Source organism: Chelmon rostratus, chromosome 19 (genome assembly GCF_017976325.1).
Source record: "Chelmon rostratus isolate fCheRos1 chromosome 19, fCheRos1.pri, whole genome shotgun sequence".
Classification (NCBI taxonomy): Eukaryota; Metazoa; Chordata; class Actinopteri; order Chaetodontiformes; family Chaetodontidae; genus Chelmon; species Chelmon rostratus.
The window spans coordinates 14,862,934-14,879,251 of record NC_055676.1 but is presented as its reverse complement, the minus strand read 5'-3'; the positions used below and the strand labels follow the sequence as shown (position 1 = coordinate 14,879,251).

The 16,318-nt window shown below is 42.9% G+C and overlaps 1 protein-coding gene across 1 annotated transcript in view; it reads left to right on the top strand.

The window, feature by feature from the left end:
• The first annotated feature begins 1,743 nt into the window (after positions 1-1,743).
• The window catches only part of LOC121623033 (astrotactin-2-like), a 263,780-nt gene continuing 249,205 nt past the window's right edge, over positions 1,744-16,318 (top strand). The window contains exon 1 of the mRNA XM_041960153.1: positions 1,744-2,164. Coding sequence (XP_041816087.1) covers positions 1,744-2,164 — 421 coding nt within the window. The remainder of the gene's footprint in view (positions 2,165-16,318) is intronic.

The window sequence follows — 16,318 nt, the reverse complement described above, 5'->3', positions numbered from 1 at the left end:
CAAGTTTCAAACAAGTTGGCACAGGAGCAACTAAAGACTGGGAAATCTGAGGAAAGAACCAAAAACACCTGTTTGGATCATTCCACAGGTAAACAGGTTGATTGGTAACAGGTGATAGTATCATGATTGGGTATGAAAGGAGCATCCTGGAAAGGCTCAGTCGTTCACAAGCAAGGGTGGAGCGAGGTTCACCACTTTGTGAACACATGATTGGATAAAGGATGTTCATACAAGGCCTTTTGTTTTCATTTACATTTTACACGTCTCAACTTCTGTGGAATCTGCGTTTGTTGTAGGTCACTTAAGTATTTCATGTGCTTTTCAAATATTTAATAAATACTGAGGTAGACTTTGGAGTCAACATGGGCGAGGAGTCCTTGAAGTGCTTGGAGAAAAAAAAAAGAAATATAAACATCTCCAGTCATCTGGAAAACCATCTGTATGAAATTTAATCAAAAGCACCACAACTGGTACCAAATGGACCTTGAGGCTGGAATGTTTTGTTTACTGTTGTTTCCAAGGTCATGAAAGAACTTCAAACCTCACACACATATATGTCTGGAAAACCTGGCTACCAGCAGTGGAAGAAGTACTAATACCATCCTGTGTATACTCCACTACAAGTTAAAAGTGCAAAAGTGTGTGTTTTCAGCCAAATTTACTTACAGTATCATTAGTAAAAGTACTCATTCTGCAGTAAAATGCTCTCTGTCAGTGCTTTACTATCATATCTGATGTTTCTGAATTCATGTAACTGCTGCATTAATGTGCATGTTGCATTTTACTGCTCTAGATGTTTAAGGTTGTGCAAATTTGAAGTACTTTATAGGCTGTTGGGTAGTTTTATCTACATCAATGCATCATATTCTATAAGATCATCATTTGTTTGTAGCATCACTGTCCTGTGAGGTCCAAGTGTCTCAGAGATGTTAACTTCTCATGAGCTCAGAAAAAACAGCCTGTTTTCAGCTTTGTGAAAATGCATTTTCCTGCTCATCAAAGAGGGTTCTTAAGTAGTTTATTTAGTTTCAGAAGTAAGAAAATGTTCTCAACCCAAAAAGCAATACTCAATATAATAAATTCTAATTTAAAATCACCGATTCCCAAAATGTGGTTTTCATTGGACAGGAAGGGCTCTGAAAATGTGTAATCTAGCAAAGCTGTCAGATAAATGTAGTGTAAAGCTGCATAAAGTGGAAATATTCAAGTTCAAGCACTTATAAATTGTACTTTAGATTATGTACAGAACATTTTTATACATACTACATTCTATCACTGGTGGACTGCATTCCCCCCTCCCCCATACACAAATCAGTTTATTAATTTCATTATTTGTTTGTTTTTGACACTCTAAGTTCTACCTGAGTCACAATTTCATTTTAAAAAAAGTAGCAAAAAGCCCAAAGTGTGACTGAAGACATCTGAACTCTTACATATTTTTTTATTTTTTATTTTGTTCTTGGACAAACAAACAACGCCACGCGACAGAAAAGCCTCCACGGTGACTCACTGCCGCCTGTCTTTGAGAGCGCACGTGCTTGTCCGTGTTTAAGTGATCTGTTATCCCACGGCGGGAGCACAGATGGGCGCGCGCGAGGAGCCGAGAGATGTCATTCTCACTACACCTGTGCTGCCGCCTCCTGGACGGACGCGACTCCTTTGCAGCGACTGAAGCCCGCTATAAGTGAACGGACGGCTTATGAGCCCCACTCAAAGCGGAGAGAACCACACACGAGGAGCGGGATGGCGAGAATGCTGCCGCTGCACCTCCGCGTCCTTCTCGTGGGGCTCCTGCTGACCGAAACCCGGCCAGTCCGCGCGAACCGAGCGGCGACATCGGCCGACGAGGAGAGGGACAAAGAGGGCGACGCGGAGACGCCATGTGAGGTGAAAACCGTCACCGTCTCGACCCTGCCCGTACTCCGGGAGAACGAGTTCAGCTTCACCGGCGGAGCCTCGGGGAACGTGGCCGTTGGAGGAGGAGGAGGAGGAGGAGGGGGTGCTGCTGCTGGAGCAGGTGGCGTTGGTGGAGGAGGAACTGGAGGAGGAGGAGCAGGAGGAGGGGGGGAATCCCGACTCCTGTTATTCGTTAGAACCGACCTACCTGGACGAATTTCCGTAATGGATGATCTTGACAACACAGCTCTCCCCTACTTCACTCTCGGTAAGAACTGCTTTGGTCGTGTGCTCCCCCTCCGCGGTGGTAACCAGTCAGCTGCACATTTGCGCGCATGCATAGGAGCCATACGTACCGGTGTCTTCACCCCGGGCTACATGCCCAAATCATGCGTGCACCCTGGCGCTTGAGCACCTGTCCTGTTTCCATCACCTTGTTTGGATTCCTAACGTGTTCAGGCCAGCATCATAATCCAGGTGTATTCAGAATCTCTGATTTCCCCATGCCTTGTTTTTACTGAGACGCTGCTGCGCCTGTATGGAATACAAACTACCATAAAGTACCACTCATGTTGTAGGCGACTCTGTTTCCTCCTCCCAACCTCTCCCTCTTGCTCTGTTTCTGTCTGGCTTCCCTATTTTGTGCTTAAATATGATTATGACTTGAAATTTCATGCATCCTCTGAGCATGGTGCCCCAATCAAGGAATGCAATTTGGCCCTGCGAATGTGCATGAAATTGCTTATTTTATTCTCACTTGAGCACCTAATTCGCGGCGCGCATGCATTGCTGGTGGTGGGGGCTGAACTGAACGCCGGGCTGTCAACATGCGGCCACGGTAGGTTTTCAGGGGACCCACAGTGCACGTCCGCCTTTTTTTTCCCCCCTGCGTGTTTCGTCACAGATGAGGGCGTGAGTCGAAACGGCGCAGCCCTCGTCCTGAGCAGGTCATCTGAAGTTCTCGGTGAAAGGCGCCGGGGTTAGGCTGGTCTTGGGAGTCGCATCACTGATCGGGTGATCATAGTGGACTTGATGGCGGGGAAGTATTTGCTTCTTAAGAGGAGCAGACTATGCATGAAGGGAACTCGCTTACCTTGTGGTCCCCACTTTTGTCACTCGTGTCACATGAAAGAAACATGTTTTAATACTTGCCCGCTGTTCATTGCAAGACGTGCAGAGCGTGTGTGGCGCACGGTTTGTGAAATGCAATAAGCCAGGCAAGATGGGCAGTAATTGCAGTGTGTTGTATGTTTTCCAGCTCCAATCTGTTCAGGGCAGCTGGATTGGCTCAGTATGATAGAAAACCTGTGATATGGCAAATACAAAGATGCAAGTCTCAGTGGTGGTCAGTGATATGGGTACTGAGAGAATCCATGTCTCATTACTACAGTTTTTCACACTGTGGCTTGCTATTTTCTTTCTCCCCCCCCCCCCTCTCTCTTCCTCTGGCCTCAGTTTCAGTCTCTGTAGGAGGAGTGCCGACTAAACTGGCTGCGCGAAGCAAAGGCGGCCAGGCAGGCTGAGGGCTGGAGCATTAAGCTAGTAAATCACTTTCTATTCTCATTAAGGACAGCCGTTGACTGGTGAGAAAGGCCTCTCTGTCCTCCCAGTCAGCCAGCTAGCAAATTTGCTGCTTCACCCTTCCAGTGCATGGCTGCACGCCGTGGAGGGAGGAAGAGAAAAAGGGGGCTTTAATAGTTTTAATGCGAGCACGCTCGCCAACGCCACCGGGCGCATTGTGATGCGAAATAACCACTCGCAAGTTGTTGCGTCCACAGTAAATCGCGATGTTTTCACTATGAATGAGTAGGGGTGAATGCCATTAAGAAAAAACACCAGTGGTGTGTGTTTCTTTTGGAAATAATAGTCTGCTGATGTTTTCATTTCATTAAAAAAAAGTGTGAGAGTCTAAAACGAACAAAATGCTAGTTTTTCGTGGAAAGCTGGCCGTGTTGGGCATGTCATGACAGGACCACACCACAGGGTGACAGCTAGTGGGAATGTGAAAACCCTATATTATTATTCTTAAGATCCTGGCGCCGCTCCAAAACAACATTTTGGTGTCATCTGTGTTTTCTTTGCATTCGGTTTTCGACACAGTCGGTCATCTTGACAGTTTCTCCCTTGAAGGAGGCATCAGCGGGGTCCTGCTTGTGAAATGAAACGCACCTGACGCCATAACAATACACAGCGTTGTTGATTTAGAGCAAAGTGAAAGAAATTGAATTTCATAGACAGTGAATTTTTATGACCGGAACGGCGTTTGTAGCATCCATTCTGCCTCATCTTTTGCTCGCTCCTATTAAAGTTCGGAATTCCGACTCTCCAGGATGCTTCAAAAGCCTCACCGAGGCCTTTTTTTTGTGTTCCTTTTTCCATTTAATACCCACTAAACATCACGTAGGACGCTATAGTGTGCAGACCACATTGGGCTGAGGCAACCACCCACCAACACTCTACGCTGTTCTTTTAATGTCTGCTGTTTCGGAAGCTCACAGAAAGCTGTTAACATCAGCGCCTGTGACAGAACAGACTAACAGCAAGAACAACACAGTGAGTGCTGCCCCCAATAATGTAATCTGAGCTAAAGACGAGAAAATTGTTGCTAATAACGTAAACTCGTGGTGAAATAATTCAAGTCTGGAGCGAGCTGAAAATTGTGTTTTCTCACTGGTTCAGAGAAGAAACATTGGACTTGGTGTCTCATTACACTGGAAGCACCTGCTTGCTCTTTTTTTTCCCTTCGCTCGGTGAAGGACATTTTGACCTCCCGTGCTTAAAATACCATAATTGGCTTTTTTTTTTTTTATTTTAGAAACACATTAACAGGCTTCTTCTTCTCACACATGCTCGCTGTTTTGCTTTAGCGTGTGCTGCCAACGCCTCGTCGGCCTTCGTTCCCCGTCGGCTGCACCTGACTGACGTGCAAACGGGCAAACCATGTGTTACATCGCACTTTCTCGCAGCAGCTCACTTTCGCTTGCCTTTTTTTGTTTTCTTTCAAAAAACCACAGATATCGCCTTGTTAGCCAAATGCCAGCCAAACGCATAACGAGCACGGCCTTGTGTCTGTTTTTCCGATACTGTCAGATGTCCGATTGGTTTGTCGAACCGGCGTCAGAGGTTAGGGAAGGGGGAGAGAGGAGAGCGAGTCCCCTTCCCACTGTGGCCTGCCTGCACAGCTTTGATTTATTACCTCAAGTGTCATGGAGAATGGATGAGCAGAAAGGCCAGTGCAGAAGAATTGCACAGGGCTTTTTCCCCTCCCCCCTCTCTTTCTTGTTTTGTGCTATTAACCCTTTCTCGATGTGTTCAAAACATAATAAAGCAAACAGCCAGAGAAATCAGTGTATTCATTCAGCACTCAGCCTTTTTAGGTGCCTATCCTTGACAAAATAAAGTGGATTTGCTCATATTCTAGTTAACATGTTGTAAAAAAAAAAGGTTTTGCATTTTAAGCCTCACTCAGTTTAGGTGTTTAACTTTCCAGCTTCGTGGCTTCTCTTTCACGGCATCATACTCTGCTGTTGCACCATCATTTCAGTGCTGGTGACGATTTCTTTTTAATGCAGTTTTGGTGTGATGGGGGCGCAACTTTATAGCACCGAACTTCAGAATTCTGGCTAGAGAATGTCTGTGCCGCTACACTTTGTCACACAGGAGAATGTTCTTTGCTCGTTTTAACTGATGCTGTGGGACTGGGTGGAAATCGATACGTTTAGCAACATGGCTGACTCGGTAAACACCTCGTTAGGAGTTCACCTTTCAGAGAACCTTCAGGCACCGAACACAGGATCGCAAACATGCAAGTGTCTCGCTGTCCTTTATCGCGTATGTCCATCGTGGACTAAATCTTTACACTTTTCATTTTCCACCGCACCTTTTTGCGCGCATCTTATCGACCTTGGGCGCGTCAACCAGCCTCTCCCTCTCTCTCCGCCTCCCCTTTCTGCCTCGCTGTATCTCTCTGAGCAGGAGTTACAGCAAACCCTGCTCGCTTGGAGATGGGAGATTAAAAGCAACAGTGGTAAAGTGAAAAAAGGCATGCCTGCACCGGAGCGCTCTGTTCCCTGTGGCACAGAACATGTGCACACCGCACCACATCTTTTGTCTGGGGTTGAGCTTAGCACTGCAGGACAAGCAATGGAGAAGGGGAAAAGGTCAAGAGGACAGATGGGAGTTGTTACATGTGTGGAGCTCGGATGGAGGTGTGAGCTTTCAAAAGGACTTTTAGCACAGTGCTTAATTTAGCGCCATTTTGAATGGAGTGTGGAATAAGATAAACAAGCTCATCCAACTGATATACTGAGGGTGTTAAGAGATCATGGGGAATAGGCTCCATGGTGGAGCTTGTTTTATACCTTTTGTACACACAGTTTTCTAGCACAAGCACAAGAAAGAGAATCTAATGTGCAACATTATTCTTGTTAGTTGTGTATACAGTATATACATGCCAACCCAGCATAACCTTTTTCAAAATCAGATGCTGCTGAGGTTTGATGATTATTGAGATACGACTACTGATGATGGGTTACACTTGCATGTGTGAAGGATTGATGACTGTGAGTGTTAAACACAGCCACAGCTTTGTGTAGCAGTTGTGTGCGAGGGTGGCACCTCTGACGTTGTTGAATGGAGCAAAGCAACACGAGATATGTGAGAAGTTAGAGGGAGACAAAAACAACATAAAGTGTCTCAGTAGGTGTGGGACCATAATGAGCCACTAAGTCTGTGGAAGTCTACTTGAGCGATGTTCACCATTCTTCCAAAGGACGTCTCCTCGTTCAGTGTTTTGATGGCGGTTACAGAGGCCGCTGTCAAACACGTTGGTCCAAGATCTCCCGTACTTGTTAAAATTGAGTTGTCATGCTAATGGCATACGATTCTCATTATTTTCATGCTCATCAGTTACACCAATAAAGAAGCATCTGCACTCATTTATTCAGGGTTTCCTTTCAGTTTTTTGGCAGGCACTGAAATTGCTGTTTTAGAAGGTTTTAGAAGCACTTCCACAACCACTTGCAGCTAACTCTAGAAGTGGCTTGTGCACACAGTTTTATAGCGACTAAGATCTATAAAACAAAACCATAGATTCGCCCATCTTCAAAAGTTGGGGCAAGGAGCTCAGGTACACTTTTGGCTTTTCTACATCTACAATTTAAGTCTGCATAGATTTGTATCCATTTGGCCCTTGTTGTCATCAGTATCATACTGGCGTTTGCTTGCAGCATCATGTTTGATTGTAATCTGAAAACTAAATCTGGTTTTGTTTGTTAGTGAGTGCAGCACAGTCGCCAGAGTGCAATCATGGCATTGTACGTTTCTGCAAACAAAGAAATGCGGTAAATTTGTACAAATCCATGGTTTGCAGAAATACAAGACGACTACCAAAACATGATCTTTCCCCAACCCAAAGGAAGCATTTTTTGTACCTAAACCCAACGAGACCTTAATGAAAGTGTTGTCAGAATGTAAGAATGGAAATTCAAAAGTAAAGAAATGCAAAGTTTGAATGTAAAAAGCGTAACGTGTCACGCTTGGCAGAAACATAATGTGCCTGCATGTGTTCTGGCCATTAGGTTGGTGTGTGCATGTATAGAGAAACACACGTTTTTCTTATGTAAGACACTGCTTTTCCGTAAGCAAACAACAGATTGCGAGAATGTATCACCTCACTTTACGGGAAGCTCATCTGACAGGCCGAGAGTGACGAATCACGCTCATTTGGCTTAATGGTTACAGTCTAAGTGATGGCTTGGATTGAATGATGAATGACTCGTGGTCAGTGACCTGTGCTTGTCACTCTCCTTTGCAGGAGCTGTATTTTGTAATGCTTTGTTTTTTTGCCAGTGCCTCCAGTGTTGCTCTGCGAGTGGTGGACAGCTTTTATCTCAACATAATCATTTGATCATTACCGTTGCTGAGAGGCACATTGCAGTCATCTCTGACGGACCGAAGAAAGCAGTTTATGTAAATACCCCTAATGAATGCACAAGATCAGTTTTTCTCGCCTTTGTTCTCTGATTTATGCAAAGCAACAACATGCACAATTGTTCCTACATTTTTTCCTTTTTTTTTTAATTAATTGGCAACGAAGATCAAAGATAATGTTTGGCAAGTGAGGGAGAGGCAAAATTCAATAGCTCTCTGCTTGGGTTTGTTTTTGTTTGTCATATATTGTATGTTTAAAATGAGTCAGCTTAGATGCAATCGTCTGGGGGGATTTACTGTAGCATAAAGAAACGGGTGGATACTGATAAAGTGTCGACGCTTCCTTATACATAAATATGAGGTGTGGGCTCTGTTTACTTATGTATCGGACAAATTAGATTGTCTGCTTATACGTGTCATTTCTGAAGCTCTATGAAATATAATGGCTGAATCTGATATTTAGAAAAATCTGAGTCGAGGATGCTGCTCGGAGAACACATCTGTACACAACTACTGTTACCAACCTGACGGCCATTTCAGCCATTAGCATTTCAACGCTGGGCCTCCGCCATGGCTTTGAAAGCTTTCATAGGCTCAATAACAAGCCCGGGGACTCTCACCGCGACTTTCCGTCTCTTCTCGTGTAAACGCAAGCCGGCAGCTCGCATTTATTGAGAGGTGAGACTAAAGAATTCAAGGCGGCCGAAGCGTTTTCATGACTCTGTCTGGCTGTAAGAGTTTGATTGTGGCATTCTGCCTCTTTGATGAGTTCTTTCACAGCGCCGCCATATAATGCCGCCCATCCACCTCGTTATCTTTAACTTCCATCCTGAGTTTCTTTGAGCATTGTTCTAAGTGGGTGTACCTCCGTAAGTAATGCTTCGGCTAGTATCGAAGAGCAGCCTGGATGGTGTATCTAACAAGAGAGCATCTTGAAAAACGGATCCCCAAAAGATCCCCAAACTTCCTGCTTGTATACTGTACAGGGGCTTTCTAGCCCTGTGCACTGAATACATAATGTGACACTGATTTATAAAAGCAATTCCATTTAGTTGCTCTTTTTGCTCTTTGGGCTCCTCTGGTGTATCCCCACCACACAAGCGAAGGCCCCATCTGACAAAAACTGTGTAATGTATTTGCTCTCTTAGTAAAATACTTTATATAACGCGAGCTAGACATTTGGGGTGCAGGGAGTTTTGGGTGAAACCATCAACTTGCGCAAAGTGTCCTGAAAACCGAGCGTGATATGCAGACATGTTGAATGTGTTGAAACGTGCGTACAGCCCACTGAGGTCATCACCTTGGGAGAGTAAAGGCTTTGGTTAACTGCAGGAGGAGCACATGTAACCTTTCAAACAACATTTGATTGAGTAAATGACAGAACACAGAAGGATAGATTTCCATGAAATGTTAATTGGATGAAGACACAGCTCTGAATCCAGCCTTGAAAAAGGTGAAATCAAGGTTGTTCATGTAAACAGATTAACAATGAGGCATCAATATGTGCCACGAGAACAACTCGTAATTTGGACTTAACAGATAATTACTGAGCTTGCTTCAAAAGGATGAATAAACTACATTCTTAGTGTTCTGTTACGTGATTTAATTGGTTTTATTAAGTCCAGGGTGAGTCCACCAATCTGAGTTGAATATTTTTTTCCTCTGTGTCTGTCAGAATGTGATATTTTTCTCTTCTGGTATTTTCCACTGCAAATTATTGGGCAGATCGATGCAGATTCGTACTGGCCTGATGTTTAATTCTTAGAATCGACCCTCACGTAAAATTATTGATACAAAATGTTTTGTGTTGCAAAAAATTGTTTCATGTTTAATTAAAATAAGTTTGCATTTGGGGCTAAAATTGAAAACACGCAGGCGGAGAGAACAGCCTCACAGTGATTGTAGCTGCCGTCCTGAATGAACATGAGGCATTTACTGGGGTTAATTAGTTTAACTCAGATTTTCAGACATAATGTTAGTTCCTTACTTCCTTGGCGTCTGCTTTTTCAAATTTTCAGTTAAAACATTTCCCCTTCCTGTGCACGCAGGTGGACTTAAAAAGAGAACGGCGCCACTAACTGCTTTGATAAATAACTTTAGCTCGGTCTGGCTGAAGCCGAGAAAAAGGCTCAGATACCAGACAGAGTAATTTTGTGCTCGGAATGGACGCTGTTTGCTCCCCGAGGCGGTGTGTGCTCGCATTTTTGGATTTCGGCTTGGAAGCTGCAGCGTGCCTCCAAAGTGTGAAGTCCGTCCTCGTGTGAGAGCTATCAGGGTGCTCAAGAGCATGCGGCATTTCCTTTACCTGGCCAGTGCTCTTACTGGTGTGCAAGTTGGAGCTTATCTTGCGAGAGTCGTAATGGAAATGCAGCATACCTACCTACTGATACTCAGCCAGTCGGCGGCAGGCTGCTCTGAGCCAACACTGTGTTGACACGCAAGAAAAGCAGCTTGTGATGAATGTGGTGCTGCTCACATCTTATGGAATCCTCGATGAAGCTGCTGTAATTTTTTTTTCTGTCCGTTTATGGATGCGCTAACTTTTTAGCGATTTTTGTGCCATTTTCATGCATAATTAATTAGTGCAAATCAAAGGATCAGTCAGTCATCAGTACAAGCAATTTATTTTCAAAGTCCCTTTTCTCTGTGGTATTCACTTCTTGCCAATAACAGAAATGGCAACAAAGACCAGTTCAGTCTGTCTGGATTAAAAAGGAATAATGTGAAATCGAAAACAGCGCATTGCCAAAAATAGGCTGTAAAGTGCTTTACTCCATTTAGCAGCCTCATTTGTCCATTTTTTACCCCCCTCTCCAGTTTTAGCAGTGCTTTATATTGAATTATCATAGTTTTTCCAATTACAAATCATTCTTTTGGGTGGGTGATTTTGATGTCACAAACTTTCCTGTTCGCTAAAGGAAATTGAATTGCTTCAAATTATATTTATGCTTTGAGCAAGTGCATGGGTGGGTCCATCAAATTGCAATCTGCAAAACGCTGCCGCGCTGCTCTGCCATAATTAAGGCCGGTGAGGAATAAAGACGAAGTGAGAGTCAGCGTCAAACTGTCAGTGAAATGTACGGTTTGCCCAGAACCTGGCTCACTGGAATTCACTTGCAGCCCCCTCTCTGTCTTCAAACAGACCAAACAGCCTGTAAATGTCCTCCTACTGGCTGGCAGGTTAGGATTTCAGATCATAGGCAGGATGAAAGGACGGTTTCACTCTGTTTGGGCTCCAGTTGCTCTCGCTCCCTCTTGTCCTTGCTTCTTTCATGCGCGCTCTATATTGTTCACCAACCCCTGCTTTTATTCCAAACTTGTCATACTTTTTTTCTGCTAACGGGAGACTGTGCTCTTATGTTCCAAGAGTTTTAGGATTCAATGTCATTTTTTTTGTGCAAAACAATTTCTTCTCTATTTGTCTTTTTTATTTACCTGCAGTCATAGCGTATATGCAGGAGCGTGGCTTGTGATTATCATACCTGTATTGCGTGTATCAGTTCATCATCACCAAGGCAATGCAGTTAAATAGTCTCGACTAACCTAGTTAATGGAATTATTGAAATCACATAAGGGTCTTATTTTGCAAACATGACAAGCAGTGTGTGTGCTTGAAAGAGGAAAAAGGAGAGTCATTGTTCATATAAGCTGGTCACAATGATGTTTAAGACCCATAAAATTTGATTCTCACCAGAATTTGCTCTGCACCTTGGAAACGTGCCAGCTCTGTACAGCTCACTGCCGTCATATCCCCGTGGTTCCTACAAAAGATTTTAAACCTTTTATCTATGCTGGTGTGTTTGTACCTATTTGCATTCCCTCCAAGCAGTACAATCTCTGAGATTTCCTTTCAGATAAAGAATGTTCACCATTAATCTCCCCTCGACTGATGGTTTCCATCCCATTTTTTTTTTTTTTATGCTCCATCATGCACATCTGTCCAAGTTCATGGTGGAGTTTGCTTTTATCTGCACAGGGACACGTGTTCTAAGTCTTCTTTTTCCAGTTGTCGGTCTGGATAATATCAGCCCATTGATTTCCCACAAAACATAGACATTTTCTCTACTCTGAGGAGTCAATAAAATGTGCCCATACACTGTGTATGACCTCAGGTAGTGTAGATTAAGCTATGATGAACCGTTGTTGGTTTGTTAGATGGTGGCGGCTTTGGGCAGGTTTTTGCAAAGTTGTTTGAGAGCCACAAAGAGGATACAGCATACAGCAATTAATAATTGTTTTGTTAGCAAAGCTGTCTGTAATTACATCTGTTTGAAATTCGTTTTTCGTCATCAGTGTTTTCAATTCTTAAGTGTTGCTATTATGCATCTGCAGGGCCGATGAAGGCATTTTGTGCAGTCATTATAGATATTGAAGGATGGGTGCCTGGAAGGTTTTTCAGCTGATAAAGTGCAAAATGTTTTCACGTCATTATTATTAGTATTATTGTCAAACTCTGCGCTGTCTATTTTATTTTTTGAGTAAGTCAGATTTAATCATTGCTTTCATACAGCATCAGTGAAACTGAATAGAGGTGTTCTCAGCACAACTAGGCACAGCTGATAAGCCTCAGGGGAAAGTGGGCATTTGGCTTTGCACATTGTATGCTTATCCAGAGGAAGCTCATTGGCATGTCACGGCCGTATCCACCTCGCCTCCATTCACAGGCGCAGCACACAGTGTGCATTTTTTTTTTTCAGGTATTTTGTCTGGCTCTGGATTAGCTCTGATCTAACAGCAATTACCCTTGGAAGTGTAACACGGCATAGCATGCTCTCCCGAGGTCACTGCTATGTGATGTGTCTTCAGACTGGTTAAGAGCATTGTCAAGGTGAGCAATGGGCACTCGTGGATTTGCAGCCCTTTATTTTGTGGCGGGCTTTTGGTTGTTTTTGTGTAGGATCTTAATACGCATTTAAGGGATTGTCCATCATTGTCATTTAAGTGCTAGAAGTGGACTGTTTGTAGAGCTGTACAAATCAGAGCTGATTTGATTAAGAGTCTACACTAATACCATTTAAGTAATGCAGCCATGCATAGACCCAATGGTGATAAAACAAGTGTTGGTTGCTCCCACAAATAGACATATCCTCCACCCATCTGTTTCGCGGGATTACACCTTCAGAGGGAGAATGAAAAACACATGTAGCATGTCTTTTTTAATGTTAACGTCACCTCTCCTAAATAAATCACACATCAAGCAAACAGGGAGAAAAACAGTGAGGACTGTAGCGGAGGCAGCATGGTAGCTGCAGTACAAAGGAAGGAAGATGAATGTGTGGGTCTTCCTCTGGAGGAAGGGGGGTTTTTTTAATGCCACTATGTTCTGGTGCTGAGAAAACAGTGTCTAGCAAACAGATAACATTGGTGTATATGTGACAGATGCACATTTTCCTTTCAGAGCTGTATTTTATAGTCTTAACAATTCAACAAAAAAGATAAACTCCACATTGAACGATAATGAAAATTATCAGGAGTTGCAGTCCCGGTCCCTTGGTTGGCATTAAGAAACCAACATCTTCCATTTTCCTTTTTTTTTTTTTTTTTTTTATTATTATTGAAAAAGTGCTGTAGGGTGATGCTGTGTGACTACCGGCTCTTAGCGGAATATGTCCTCACATCTCTGCTTGTACAAGATCCCCAAAGGCAGCAACATATCTGTGTGTGATGGTCAGGACTCTGATTCGCCTCTGATATCCGCTGCCAGAGGGTGACGGCGACACTACTAATGTGACACTGCTTTGCTGTCGCTGTGTTCTCTGTCTCCATTCCTGCTTCAAGCTTTGAAATCACAACTTTGAAGACTACCTCTGCTGGCAGCGGGGGTTAAATGGTGCATTTATTTTTCCGGTACGAACTTATGTACAAGGTTATTGTTCACAAGACAATTTCCCAGTTCCAGTTCAATACAGGAAACAATACAGGAAAATTGACAATTTACAGTATCATCAAGCAACATGATTTAATTTACATAAAAATAGCAAAAATAATGAAAATTAAATGAAGGAAAATGGGAGAAAGGCTTGATTAAAGTAAGCTGTGCATGCGATGTGCTTATTGCGCTTGGCAGGAAAGACCTCAACAGCACCTCTCAGTTGTTTTAGATATTATAAATGAAAGAAGTGTTTTGTCACTATCATCATAAAATGCATCCTCAGGACTTTTAGCTGCTTCTTAGGCTACTATGCACAACTTCCTGGAAGGACATACAAGTATAACCGAGGGATCTTGTAACTTAATGGGAATCTGTAATTATTGTAATTCATGCCCTGGCCTATGATCACTGACTCGAACCAGTTACTGTAATTTGTAGCAGACGGCGGAGCACGTCATTGTGGCGTGGCCCATCTCAATCATCCAGCACGCAGTAACATGTAATTACTGATTGGATGAAACCTATAATTTATTTACACGATCTGCGTAGTTCACATGAGGCATGTTGTTTATAGTGGAAATTCCATAGAAATGTGCAATTTTATATAAACACACTGTTCTTGGGCTTCGCAAATGTGTTTGCAGTGTGGACCATTCATACCTGTTCATTCATTCCATTAAATGTGTGGGTTCCTCTACTGCCAACACAAATATACTGAATTCAAAACAAACCACATTTCGTCTCATTTCCAAAATCATTCTCAAGATTGCCTCTAACTGTAGTTCCGGATTATTTAATGAAGATATATGGACATTTTGGTATAAGGAAACTAGACAGATCATCCTATATTTCTGTGTGCGCGGTGTGCCTTCCACCCATTAGACCAACGCTGTGATCACTGTTCCGTAACATGACCGCAATCAGGACAAATGCACTATTAACTCTGTAATGAGACAGCTCAACAAACAGAATTAATGGGTCCAATCAAAATGGCACTCTCCAGCAATCAGCACTTAGTTAGGCTGTAACTATGGCAGTCAGAATCGGGGAGAATACTCTGCCTGAGTGGAACCGAAGAGACAAATATGTAGATTGATTTTTTTTTTTTTCAGTTGTTTTAACCTCCAGGCCACTTTACAACACATATAGTAAAACTAAGACTTGTATAGTTTTAAATTCTTCAGCAAATTCTGTCAAGGAGTCAAAAGAAAATTGTTTTCAGTCATGAAAAGTTGGCCTAAAACCTGCAAGAATATGTCAAAGATTTGGAAAACAGTGGTAATCTGCTGCGTGGTTTGATGAATCTCAGTCATGCACAGTTTTATCAGGAGAACTTAATTATAAAAGAGCCCTTTTTGCAGGTTTTCAGCCTGAACCCTTTAGTTCTAATGTTGGGCGGCCTTAAATAATAAAATAATGGCATTGTATTCAGTGTTATCAAGAGCTCGCCCCTGCTCTGCTCTTTAGAAAATATTTTTCAGTGTGTGATCCCACGCTTTAGCAACGTTCTCACCTCGCTTGTGTTTGTAGTGACGTACTGTAATGCATGTTTTAGTGTTCTGTCTCTATTTGCCCTGGTGTTGGCTTGGAAATCTCTTGAATTTGAAATTAAAAGTAGCACATCTCATCGTGAAACGTGCTGATGCTGATGTACACGCGTGTAATCTCCAGGTTGAAATTAGTCATCAGGATCCACACTGTCCCACGAGGGCTGAATCAAGGGCAACTGGAGATACCTGAAAATGTTTCGCCTCCCATCCTCCCATCCAATCGGCTTCTTCAGCTCAAACTGACTGGTGGTTAGTCCCAGGTATTTAACCTCTGTGTGGTAGTTAGGACGGTCATTGATATCACACGGGTCGTTAGTGCTGGCTGTGTAATAGCAGTCGTTAGACTCACCGGAGTCACCTGAGGCCAGGTGTCGACGACAGTCGTTGACTGCGATCAGTTGTTAAATCAAGGCAAGGGATGATCCACGCTAAACTTCTGTCTGTCAGCATTTCTGTAATAAAGATATAAAATTTATGTCACAGCTCAAGGATTGAGCCAACAATTTTTATGAATATGAAAAAGTTTGATTAGTATTAACATTTATCATATTTAATTTATTTAACCTTTAACATGAACGTTAGGTCAATCATAGTGAATTACTATAAATCTACAGTTAAGGTGAAAATAGTTGGTAATAAAACATTTTCATCACTTTCAACCCTTCATATTATTTATGTCATATTACGCTGTGTGTTATTTGGTATTTGTATCTGCACTTGCCTTGTTGCATTGTGTCAAAGCCAGACAATTCAACATTAATAAAGTCTTCGACAACCCAATGATGGATTTATTCCTTAGCTCTTTCACCATTACATCCACTGATCTAATGGGATTTTCCAGACTGACTATTATGATGAAGTAGGCAAATGATTGTCAGGATGTTGCCACTCATCAGTCATATTAATTGCATTTATATGTCATTATTGCAGCCTCCTAATGGATGATAGCTGCTTGCAGGCTGGCTCTCTTCTTCTTAACCTAATTGAGTTTGAGCCAATGTTTTTCTCTCCCAGTGCAAACTGCAACTTGAGCGCCGTCTTTTCTGGCGCCTCCATAAAAACCGTTGCT